This window comes from Cynara cardunculus (assembly GCF_001531365.2).
Source record: "Cynara cardunculus var. scolymus isolate 2C chromosome LG 5, CcrdV1, whole genome shotgun sequence".
Lineage (NCBI taxonomy): Eukaryota > Viridiplantae > Streptophyta > Magnoliopsida > Asterales > Asteraceae > Cynara > Cynara cardunculus.
The window spans coordinates 31,888,190-31,901,084 of record NC_037532.1 but is presented as its reverse complement, the minus strand read 5'-3'; the positions used below and the strand labels follow the sequence as shown (position 1 = coordinate 31,901,084).

Sequence of the window (12,895 nt, the reverse complement as noted above, 5' to 3'; positions counted from 1 at the left end):
AGAGAGAGAGAGAGAGAGAGAGAGAGAGAGACGAGGCCAGATTGACATACCGTGATGGTTTGGGTCGAGGTATGGGGCCGGGAAGGGACGTCGGAGTTGGAAATCAGATTTGTATCTCCACCATGTTTTTCAAGATCCAAAACTAAAGAGAAAAATTCGTTGGTTTTGCTCACCCCATTACCAAATGGTTACCTTTGGGTCACCTGTTGTCGACAGTAGTAGRTGGATGTCGGTAGGATAGTAGGAGGCAGACGGTGGTGGGAGTAGCAAGATGAAAACAAAAAAAACGGATGGTGATGGTGGCGTTGGAGGTGAAGAGGATGGTTTGACGGAGATTGTGAGTGGCCGTGGGGGAAAGGCTGGTTTGATKGAGATGGTGAGTGGCCGTGGGGAGGGGTTGGTTCCCCATAGATGGTGGAAGGAGGTGACATTATTACATTAGGGCGGTGGGTTTCAAGGGAGTGGGTTTCAAGGGAGGTGGGTTTTCAATTTGTCAATTTACAAAATTATCCTTTAATTTATTTTAAAAAGAAAACTATTTATATTAAATGAGTGGTTCACATTGGATCTCACGGTTACCACAAACTATTTAGTTCTCATTTGATTAGGCCCCTATATATATATATATATATATATAAACACATATATATATATAGAGAGAGAGGTCCATTCAACTGTGAGATCAATCTCAACTACAAATCAATAGATAAATTAGAAAATTTATAATTTTGGTAATTTTGAATTAAAATTTTAATGAAAGAGCATTTTAGGTATTTTAAAACTCTTCTCTCTCCATCCTCCGTCTTCCGGTGATACTAAAATATTGACTCTGTTAAATAAAAGATACACAAACGACATTCAATGTGATACCCAAGCACAAATAAGATGCATTTTGATACCACTGTGTTACATCTCCGATCGACCATACAAACGACCCTCAGTGTGATACCTAAATACATATAAGATGCATTGTGATACCACTGTGTTACATCTCTGATCGACCACACAAACGACCCTTAGTGTGATACCAAAGCACATATAAGATGTATTGTGATACTACTGTGACTACATTGATTTCAATTCAACTAATCATATTTGGCATTCATTTTGGATCCAATCAAAGAAGTTTCACATAAAAAATTGTATATATCGAACTAAAAAACTATAAATCTAGATCAAAAGTTTGAATCCAAAATATGAAAATAATTGAATTTCAAATATGTTAGGATCGAACAAGAAGCAAAGTGAAAACCATTTTTTATCTAGTTTCTGTATCAAGCATGTCAAGAACATCAATGTCCATTTTCACGTTGTACTTAGCCATCGTTAGGGCTTAAACGGTTTTGATTTGTGGGTATCACCAACGCCTCCGATCTTGCTTACGGCTCCGATCTAAAACCTGATATGTGTATCTTCCTCTTCCTAGTTCCTACCAAACTAAAAATGGAGACCGTCGTCCCGCCATCATCGTTGATACGTCTCAACACCTTCGTCGGAAAATCCCGCATTGGAGAAACACTTCAAACTCAATGAAAGAAACACCACCTTCATCGACTGCATCCTCTCTGACTCTGGCGCGGCTTGCTCCGTCTCCGACTGCATCCCTCTTCCTCGTTGCAGTCTTCCTCTTCGCCTTCGTCTATTGTCTGTGAAGCCATGGTGTTTGGAAGCAAAGCAATGATGGAGGGATTGGTAAAGAGATGTTAGAAATCTAGTTTTCGATTGCTTGGATTCCATTGAAAGTCGTGTAACACTTTCAGATTGAAGTATTTCGATGGTACAATCTAAATTCAACCAGATAAAATTCAGTGGTTTTCGAACAGAGAATCGATTATTATGAATCTGTGTACCTTCCTCAATCAAATGACCAACTCGAAAAAATGAAAAACCATGCGAAAAACTGTCAAAAACGACAATTTTTGAACCTTAAACTGTGTTTAAAAAACCAGGCCAAAAACCGGGTTTAAAATCTCAAATTCGGATTTTTGAAGCATTTTTCACAAAGCAATATTACCCGAATAAAAAAATTTCAAGCTGACCTGGCAGCTCAACCCAGCCAGGGGCTCCGCCCCTTGGACCCCGCCACAACGCTTGACTAGATTATAAGGTTTTATTAGTTTTCAAAATAACTTAATTACTAATTTACCCTTAAACTAATTAAAGTAAATTGAATACTCAACACAATTTTACTAATTTACCCTTCTACTTATTTTAAGAAATCATATTAATTATCCTGAATGATTGGTTCACGTTGGATCTCACAGTTACCACAAACTAAACAATTCTTATTTGATTAGGGCTATACACACACACAAAGCATCATGTGAGAAAAAGATTTAAGGTGAGAAGCGTAAGAAAAGATTTGAACTGTTGATCACTTTTAATCTCATGTCCATCCACAAATTGTGCTTTAGAAGAGAATTGATCTGGTGCATCTCGCGGTGCACCTCATTAGTGTAAATTCAATTAGGATTGATTAAGGGTGAAGATCTCTTCTTATGTTTTTTTATCATAACTCAACCCTATATATATGGGGACCTTCTTTTGAAAACCTATGAAATTGTGATAACCTTGAGAACTAGTGCATCATGTGACATTTCATATTTTTTTTCATTTAAAGCTAGAATTTAATATAGTGATTAACATATATTTGTTTCACTATGTGATTGTTTTATATGTACTCGGTTCATAATGTAAACCTTTTTAGCGTGTTTGTGAAACAAAAAATACACATAAATAAGTTTGACCTTGTGAACCGAATACATATGAAACAAACACATTATGAAATTAAATACTATACTTAAATTAAACAAATCATATGAAACAGAACCTTATGGTTGAAGTTCTTACAAAACTCATAAATTTTAAAGTTCTCAAATGATTAAACCCATATATATATATATATATATGTGTGTATATATATAATGCAAATAATCAAATGTAACATTTTCAAATATTGCAACCCAATGAAATTTAATCATAACCGTAGATCTTCTCCCTTTTAAGGAGTATCTTCGTTATTAAATTTTTTTTAAATGCTACCGTCTTATCTCCAACTGTTGATTGTTTAATTGTGTGGTATAAATGAACTTACATCAGTAGCAACGTTTAAGAGGTTATATTTGATGAGCTCTCTCTATACACACACATGAAGGATCGTGTAAGAATACATACTTATTTATTACGACAATACATACATATTTAGAGTTTATATTGACACAAAAATAAATTAAATTTAATGAAATAAAATTAAAATTAAAATTCTTTTAAGAATTTTTGTGTTTTGACCCCACCATAAGTTGCATGAAATGCGTCTGACCACCATCTGGCATGGAACGACACGATACTCTGTTAACTAAAGATTTCTAATTATATTTAATTACTTAAAAATCAAACAATAATTTAATATATAATGCACAGATAATTTCCATTCAAGAGAATCTTCAATTATCGATATTATTTTTTATATTAAAATATTGTAATTTTGGTCGGAAATCTAAGATTACAACCATCACTACATATCTTTAATTATCGGTATAAATAATATTGTAATTTATCAACAAAAGATAATATAAATGAACAATATTATACAAAGTTTCATCTGGGGAAAGATTTCTTTTGGGCATAATTTGCTTTTGTAAGCTTATCCCATATTCAAACAGGTCACCACGACAGTCCACCACTAATCAATGTTGTAGGGTTTTACGGGGTGTTTGGAATTGCTTATAAAAACAACTTATTGACTTATTTTGGTGTGACACTGGTAATAAGCACTTTCGAGTGTTTGGATAAACAACTTATACCGGTGTCAAACCGATAATAAGGAGATTTTGAAGAATTTAAAGCATTCGAACTTATAATAAGTTGATAAACACTTTTGTAGAAAAACATAAGTTGTTTCAAATAAGCAATCCCAAACACCCCCTAAATATTCTTAACGTTGTTCTTGATTTTTAATGTTTTTGATAAATGGTTTTGTATCACAAATTTGCACAAATATTTGAAATGAAACAGAACGTTGTTGACATTCATCTTATACGTTCTTGTTCTTGATCGTCATTTTGTATCACAAAATTTTGAATATCTGATGTTATTTTTTTTCCTTAGTTGAATACAGGTTGAAGAAGCGATGGATGGAAATGAAGAAGGTAACTACAAATATGTTTGATGTGGAAAATGATTAAAATATCTGATATAATTAACATGTGAAAGGTACTTAACATAAGATATCAACAACTGTTAAAGCTATAGACCAAATTCGCAATAAATCACAAATCGAAGGTAATTTTAAATTAAAATATCGAAAAATGAAATCCAATATTTCATTGAAACAACACATGTGCGATTTTGTATTTACTTTTGATTTTTTTTAGAAAACAAGAAAAAGAGAATAATTTGATTCTCTGAAATCTTATTTGTCAGTAACAAAGAAAAAATATTTAGTTTTCGATCTAACTTGTGGACGTTTACTAAATGCTTATTCGGATAAGTAAACACCAATTCATATTACCTTACCAGATGAATATGGTAAAGATCAAAGATCTTACCCGGTAAGAACGAGACAAAGACCAAGAGTCTTACCCGGTAAGCGATGACGACAACTCTTACCACGGTAAGCGTTTACCGGGTAAATTTTTGCATACGATACCGTTTTGGTGGACTAAAATCTTACCCGGTAAGTAAATTATAGTATTAAATTTTACTGGTAAGCGCTTACTGAATAAGTGTTTGGTAAACAGTCCCAAAATTTCTTCCACTTTGTTCTTTTTTTTTTCACGATTATTTATTTAGATCAAACATATCGTATTTGTACCATATAAATAACGTATTTTTGTTCATTTTGTTTCAAATAACAAATAAAAACTGGTATATAAGTTTATTATTAATTAATGAAATAATTATCATTATTTATTAAATAAAAATAATTTATTTATTTAGAAAATTCTATACTATCTAGAATACATTATTAATATAATGCAAACAACTTAAATAAATTTTTAATAGGATGTTCACATTGTGTTCACAAATGATATGATAGATCTAAAAATTGGTATTTAATTTGTTTTCACAATATATTCACAAACTATACTAATATTTTTAAGAAATCTAAACTGTATTATGAAGCATTTGACAAAAACTCTTAAGAACCATTTTTAAAGCATGAAGTATTGATTATTGATGCATATTACTTAAACTTCAAGATTACAAGTAGATTATACGTAAGTACAATTTATTAAAGCTCCATGTTTGAATTTGTGTAACTAACTGCAGATAAACATAATCAAATAAAAAATAAATATCTCTTTTGAAATATAAAAAATCTAAAATATAATTAGAATAATCATTGAGTTCTAACAAACTACTTAATTATTATCTTTATAAAAAATTATATTATTAAACAAAAAAAATAAAAAAATGAATTAGAGAAATACACAAAAATGGAGAAATTGTAAATAGTTAGTTTCATACTAATATCAACATTTTTTCATAGTTTTTTATGATATATCTTCATATTTATATTTTATTTAAAAATAAAATATTATCGCTTTCTCAAAAGTCATAACCACATAAAACTGTATTATAACATCAACTGAGACAAAAAAAAAAAAAACGAAACATTAAAATCGAAATGTATCTCGATTCATTGTGCGAGTACCGTTCTAGTAATTCATAATTTGTTCACCTAGTTAATATTCTATTATGTGTGTGTACACACACATACAAACACCTTATTAATCTTCGAATCAAATTTAATCTACCTCCACTCTTCCTTTATTTTGTCTCTTCTTTCTTTCTCTGTTATATATAGTTATATATATTTATATATATATGTATGTATATATATGGCCAGTTTTGTATTCAAGAGAGAGAGAGATGGAAGAGTCGGCGGAGAGGAGCGGAAAGGGGGAAAAATGGGCGGATTACGGTGATGAGGTGAAGAAGATGAGTGTAATCGCAGCACCGATGGTGGTGGTGGCGGTGTTACAGTATCTGATGCAACTGGTGGCGGTGGTGATGGTGGGACATATTGATGAAATCGCACTGTCTAGTGTCGCTATTGCTACCTCCCTCACCAATGTCACTGGTTTCAGCCTTCTTGTAAGTTCTCTTACTTTGGCTTAATCATATCATTAATCTCTTAATCATTTACATCGGCCAGACACAAACCATCAAATCTGTATATATACAGAAATAAGACCCGTTTCATTAGGGAAACCGGTGTATCCGCCCAAAAGTAAAAAACTGGAGACGGGACGGTGTTGGGTATACATTATCCCTGATTTGCTCCGTCGCTGTATATTAAATATATTATATATTTACTATTAAATATATTATTTATAAGTAATTAGATTTAATATCTTTTAGATTTAAAAACAGTCCTGCATACATTTTTTAGATAAAAAACATGTAGAGTCAAAAACGTTTGATCAAACAATTACGTATAGTGTTGTGATTTTGTTAACATATGAATATCTGGTACTCCATAAAAGCAAAATTTTTGGAAATATGTGAGATTTAAACACATATCATTTTGGATCAAGTGTGATGCTTAACACATTTGATTTAAAATACGTCATACAAATGGAAAAAAGAAATCCCCAATTCCCTGTTGAAGACGGGAATGGGGATCGAAGACAAAAATGGAGATCGAGGACGGGGATGTGGATTGGGGTCTCCGCCCCATTCTCATGCCTAAACATGACCTCTCTCTATATACTACAAAAAAATCGTGTTTATATAAGATGCTAAAAGTGTCTAAAGGTCAATTACCAAACGCTTAGCGGCAAGAGTTACCACTACCACTTGCCTTGTCATTTAACATTATTGGTCATTAAAATGGATTGTTGGTAAGCGTTTACCGGGTAAGAGTCTTTTACCTCACTTACAGGGTAAGATTTTCGGTCTTTGCTTTGCCTCTTACGAGGTAAAATTCTTGATCCTTGTCATTCTCACTTGGTAAGCATTTGGTAGACAACCCTTAAATATCCTAGTACATTGACTTAAATATATATGACTTAACAATTATGCGTCATAACGTTTATACAACATTTGTTGGGTTTTTAACAAGTTTTTAGAAAATAAAGTAACTATTAGTTTTTTTTATAAAACACTTTTGAGAAAATGTCTTATAAACACATTTTTTTACAAGACACTTGTTTTTACAAGACATTTTTCAGAAAATACCAAAATTAATAAAACACATTATTTCAAAAATGTTTCTAGCTAAAAAGAAGTTGTGAAGAGTGTCAAAAAACATCCTATAAACATATTGTAACACTTTTAACTAAGACACTATAAACTTAAATCCTATAAACCAGTCTATTAACATTTTTGGGTTTTTTTAACGTCCTGTAAATCAAATTTTTGTTTTAATTATAAACTGTTCTTTTAATCTGTTAACGTAAATTATGATTTTATAATCATAAATCACAATTTATGTTTTTTGAATAGTCAGGACTGGTGGGAGGCCTAGAAACCCTTTGTGGCCAAGCTTTTGGAGCCAAACAATACAACAAAATTGGTGTGTACACTTGCAGTGCCATCATCTCATTACTATTAGTATGCATCCCTGTTTCAATCTCCTGGATCTTTCTCGACAAATTCCTAATATTGATTGGCCAAGACCCTTTGATCTCGATCCAAGCCCGCAAGTTCTCGATCTACCTCATTCCGGCCCTGTTTGCCGGTGCAATTCTTAAGCCGCTCGTGAGATCGCTTCAGACCCAGAGCTTGACTAGACCGTTGCTCGTCAGCTCTGCGCTCGCTTTATGTATCAATGTCCCTCTTTGTTGGGCTTTCGTGTTCAAGTTTAAGATGGGAAGCGTTGGTGCGGCCATCGCGTTTAGTGTGTCGAACTGGCTTTACTTGATGTTGATCGTGTTCCATATCAAATTCTCGATATCGTGTGAGAATACCCGCGTGACTTTATCCATGAACGCGATCGTTGGTATCAAGGAATTCTTCCGATTTGGGATCCCATCAGCCGTAATGATTTGGTAAACTCGGGGATCCAGTTTAGGTTCTCAGTAAACATTTTATAATGACATTTAGGCATATAAAATCAGCGTTGTAGTGCTTTTTAACCTTGGTGCTAACAAAATCAGCTTTATCAAAGGGTCTTTGGCCTAGCGGATACAGATCTGAGTCTTTGGCTTCCCAGTAGGTTGAGCTTGATTGTTGCATTTGCCATGCAAATTATATACTTCAAAAAATCAGCGTTTTAGGATACCAAACATGTCTAAATGTCGGTTTTGTTGCAGTGCTTCCTTAACCCACTTTTCTGATCGTAATCCATATGTTTTCAGCCTCAAATGGTGGTCGCTCGAAGTGCTTGTCTTGATCTCCGGTTTGTTACCAAATCCAAAGCTCGAAACCTCGGTCCTTTCTATATGGTATACTTTCGTTAATTCGGTTTTTCCTTGCTAATTAACTTATGTTTAACGACGAACATCTTATAATCGTTTCTATTTCTATATTTGTTTCGATCAGCTTAACGATCTCAACTTTACACTTCACCATACCATATGGATTCGGGGCAGCTGCAAGGTATTTTTCAAGGATTATATACATCACACCATTATGTCACTACAACAAAAGTGGCTTTATAGGACATTTGTTCTAAGCGTCCTGATATAATATTTTATGGAAATAAGTTTATGGGACCAAATCATAAAACATCTTATCTAAAAGATTTACAATAGGTTTATAGAACGCTTTTAGGCGTTTTAACAAACTTTTTAGGATGCTTTTAAAATAATGTGTTTGTTAGCTATTTTTATAGGACACTTTGGAGAAGTGTCCTATATACCCATCTTTTTATAGGGCAATTATGTTTATAGGACACTTTTTTAAATAGTGTCGTATAAAATAACTAATACGACATTTTATTTTAAAAACGTCCTTTCTTAAAACACCTTTGATATTCAATTCCACAGCACTCGGGTTTCAAATGAGTTAGGGGCTGGGAACCCACGAGCAGCACGACTAGCCGTTCGTGTTGTGATGCTTGTAATCATCACCGAAGCCACAATAGTAAGCACGGCGGTTTTCGGTTGCCGCCATTTTCTTGGAAAAGCTTACAGCAACGACAAACCCGTTGTGAGCTATGTTGCATCGATGGCTCCGTTTATATCTGTCTCAATCATCACCGATAGCCTACAAGCAGTGATTTCTGGTCAGTGTTCGATCATCACTTCTTTTTAAAGTATATAATCTTTATATACACCAAATACTTACACATTCGTCACATTTCGTGAGTTTTGAACCTTGATCTCTAAGAAGGCTAGAATTTTGTAGTGACCCGGATACCGCTATTTGGTCAGTGATCACCAGTTTGTCGGCGCAGACTGGGCCACTACCAAATCTTGGCTAAAAGTTTGGCGAATGTTATAGGAATCGCACGGGGAAGTGGGTGGCAACATATAGGAGCTTACGTGAATCTTGGAGCATTTTATCTGTTTGGGATCCCTGCAGCGGTCGGATTAGGGTTCCCTTTACATTTGAAAGCCAAGGGACTTTGGATCGGGATCGTGATAGGATCAGTCATACAATCGACGAGCCTGTCACTGATAACTGGACTCACTGATTGGCGAAAACAGGTTCGGTTTCAGGTCCTATTAGTTTGTTTATCGTTAATCTTCATGTCAGTTTCGCACATTGTTTTTATTGTTAGAACATGTGGAACCTCATTAGATTACTTTCCAAAAAAAAAGGTCCCAACATGTATTAAAGAGACAGTGTTAAAGTCTAGCCGAAGTGACGCTTCAATAATTGTGTTTACAGGCAACGAAGGCGAAGGAACGAATGTCGAAAGAGGAACTAGAGAATGAGTCCACATAGAAATGTCTCCTCCTTTCCACCATCAATGTTAATAAAGAAAATAGAAAGATAAATTAATATATATATATATATATGTGTGTGTGTGTGTGTGAGAGAGAGAAATTACGTTCACGTGACACGTGAGACCCGTGAGATCACATTTTTACACTTGAAACTTTACAATAAAGCTCTGTAAAGGTAGATTAAAACCGAATTTCACAGCAAAAACACTATGAAAGTCACTTTCACACCTTTAACTGTGAAGTTTCAAATGTAAAAAAATGGTCTTACTAGTCTCATTAGAACAGACTGGTTTCACATAATTACAAGTATATATATATATATACACACACATCTATATTAAATAAAGAGGATATTGAGTTCGGGGATGGATGATTTTTAGGAAATATCTAAAAAAAATCATCTATCTCCAAATTCTATACATCTAACCTGTCTTGTCTACCAATACTGTAAAGAGAAAGAAGAAAAAAAAAACATTAAATAAATATATATTAATTATAATATGATATTTGTATTTAAATGGTTGGTGAGACACCAGAGGGACATTGAATTTGAGGACAGATAACACCAGAGGGACATTGAATTTGAGGACAGATAAATTTTAAGACAAATATCGGTATAACCTTTTATTTCCATCATTTGTAACGTATTGATTGAAATCAATGTAGCATGCCCTCGATGTTCGAACAATTTCATATGACCATTGATCTTTTATTAGCCTTTAACCCTTTCGTTATATGTATTTTTTGTTTTGTGTTAAGACATTGTTATATGACTAAAACAAATAATCATATCGATCAATATTGATCGGACCTTCAGGGCTCCTCTTCATAGGTTATCAGTTTAAGTCCTTCCAAGATTACTAGATTAATTTACTGAAGGAAATTTTGTGATCCAGGGCTTGTCTATTAATATGTTTTTTTGGACCTTACCGATCATCACTTTTTGTGGACATTCCTCTTTTAGCTTCCCATCATCATAGTCATTGTTCACATAATAACCCACACGCACAAATTCCCGACCTATATAACACTACCAAACAGGGCAACTTTTCCATTAAAGTCCAATACGTTCCATTAAAGCCTAATAGGATCCATTAAAGCACAATACGTTCCATTAAAGCCTGATCGTTCTATTAAAGCCCGATCGTTCTATTAAAGCCAAATACGTTCCATTAAAGCCCAATATGATCCATTAAAACCCAATACGGTCCATTGAAGCCCAATACGATCCATTAAATCACAATACGTTTCATTAAAGCACAATACGTTCCATTAAAACCCAATATGTTCCATTAAAGCCCAATATGATCCATAAAATTTCAATACGGTCCATTAAAGTCTAATCGGTCCATTAAAGCCCAATCGGTCCATTAAAGCCCAACAGAACCGTTAAAGCCCAATATGATCCATTAAATCCCAACTAACATCCGTTAAAGCCCAACATAACTGTTAAAGCCCAATACGATCCATTAAATCTCAACTAACATTCATTAAAACCCAATAGAACCGTTAAAACCCAATACGATTCATTAAAGCCCAACTAACATCCAGTAAAGCCCAATATGATCCATTAAAGCCCAATAGAACCGTTAAAGGCCAATACGATTCAATCAGAAAAAAAAAATTTGAAAAATAAGAAAAAAAGAATACCCGCCGGAAATCCGCCGGTAAAGGAATTTGTTTTTTTTTATAAAATCATGGATAAACATTACCGATGGATTACCGGCAGCCCTTCGACTTCCGCCGGAAATATTTTAAAAATAATTTTTAATTTCAAATTAATTTTCGGCGGATAATAATTTTAAAAAGTTAATTAAATATCAGCCGGAATCCGCCTGTAAGTTATTTTGATTAAATTTAATTACAAATCTAATATAATTAATTAAGAAATCCGCCGGAAATATTACCAGAATAATATTTCCAGCGGATTTCTGGCAGAAGTCAACATAAGTTGACTTTTTTGATGTCCGCCGGTGTTCCGCCGCCGGAAAAATCTCGCCGGAAATACCCATTATTCTAGTAGTGTAAGAGCGGGTTAACAAAAGTATAGTCACTTCGATTATATCTTCTTCACGAATCTCTGATGGGTCTGGAGGGCCAGCTTAACAATGGCATATGAGAGGGCTTAATTTGAGTTGTCAATAATGAATTAATATAGTTAATTCTGCGACGTAATTTACATGAATCCTATAATCATGAACCATATGATTGTCATAAGTGTAATATTAATCTTGCATCAAATGAACACTACCTTCAGACATTCTAATGTGATGTTATTTGCTGATATAGTCTGATTGCAAAAAAAGCGATTCAACTTCTCCCTCGTTGTCCTATAACCTCTAATGTGTGTTGTATATCATGAAAAATAGAGTGTCTTTCATGATGGAAAGACGCTTTAATTTAATGATATACAACATAAATTAGTTAGAGGTTATAGATAAGGATGGAGGAACTGAATTGGTCTCTTTTTCTTTTGCAGTTGGATCAAACGAGCAAATAACACCAACGTTAAAATGTTTGAAGATAATATTTACTTGATACAAGATCAATATTATGCTTGTGATAATTGTGTAGTTCATGATCTTAGGGTTCATGTAAATTAGACTTATATAGGATGTGTATCTATATTGGTTATTATCGACAAGCCACATTAAGCCCTTGTATGACATTGTTAGGCGGATCCTCCAGGCCCATCAAAAATTCGTAAAGAAGATGTAATCGGAGTGACTGTACTTTTGCTAACCTGTTCTTATGTGGGTCGGAAATTTGTGCGTGTGGGTTATTATGTAAACAATGATTATGACGATGAGAAGCTAAGAGAGGAACCTCCACAAAAGGTGATGACCGATAAGGTTCAAAGAAACATATTAACAGATAAGCCTAGGGTTACAAAGTTTCCAATCAACTTTCATCCTAATTCTTGATCTCGACTTCTTCTCTATGCCAAGCAATCTTTGTTGGTTCCAGTTTTGGTGCAGTTTTGTTAATATGGAACCTTAAGGGCCGCTTATCAACACAAATTGGATAACGGTTCACCGTGTAAGTGTTTGTTT

General features: G+C 33.8%; 1 protein-coding gene across 1 annotated transcript; it reads left to right on the top strand.

Moving 5' to 3' along the window:
- The first annotated feature begins 5,874 nt into the window (after nt 1-5,874).
- On the top strand, nt 5,875-9,853 carry LOC112513001 (protein DETOXIFICATION 14-like). Its single transcript, XM_025119124.1, has 7 exons — nt 5,875-6,099; nt 7,453-7,997; nt 8,307-8,393; nt 8,491-8,547; nt 8,937-9,175; nt 9,394-9,599; nt 9,784-9,853. Exons 1-7 carry the CDS (start codon nt 5,875-5,877, stop codon nt 9,838-9,840), a joined length of 1,416 nt encoding a protein of 471 aa, XP_024974892.1. The 3' UTR covers nt 9,841-9,853.
- Nucleotides 9,854-12,895: the final 3,042 nt, after the last annotated feature.

Bases quoted from the DNA above. Each gene is read 5' to 3' on its own strand.
- LOC112513001 (XM_025119124.1), top strand. From the start codon at position 5,875: ATGGAAGAGTCGGCGGAGAGGAGCGGAAAGGGGGAAAAATGGGCGGAT. The intron at 6,100-7,452 runs GTAAGTTCTCTT...TTTTTTGAATAG, and splicing joins TCACTGGTTTCAGCCTTCTT to TCAGGACTGGTGGGAGGCCT. The intron at 7,998-8,306 runs GTAAACTCGGGG...ATATGTTTTCAG, and splicing joins CCATCAGCCGTAATGATTTG to CCTCAAATGGTGGTCGCTCG.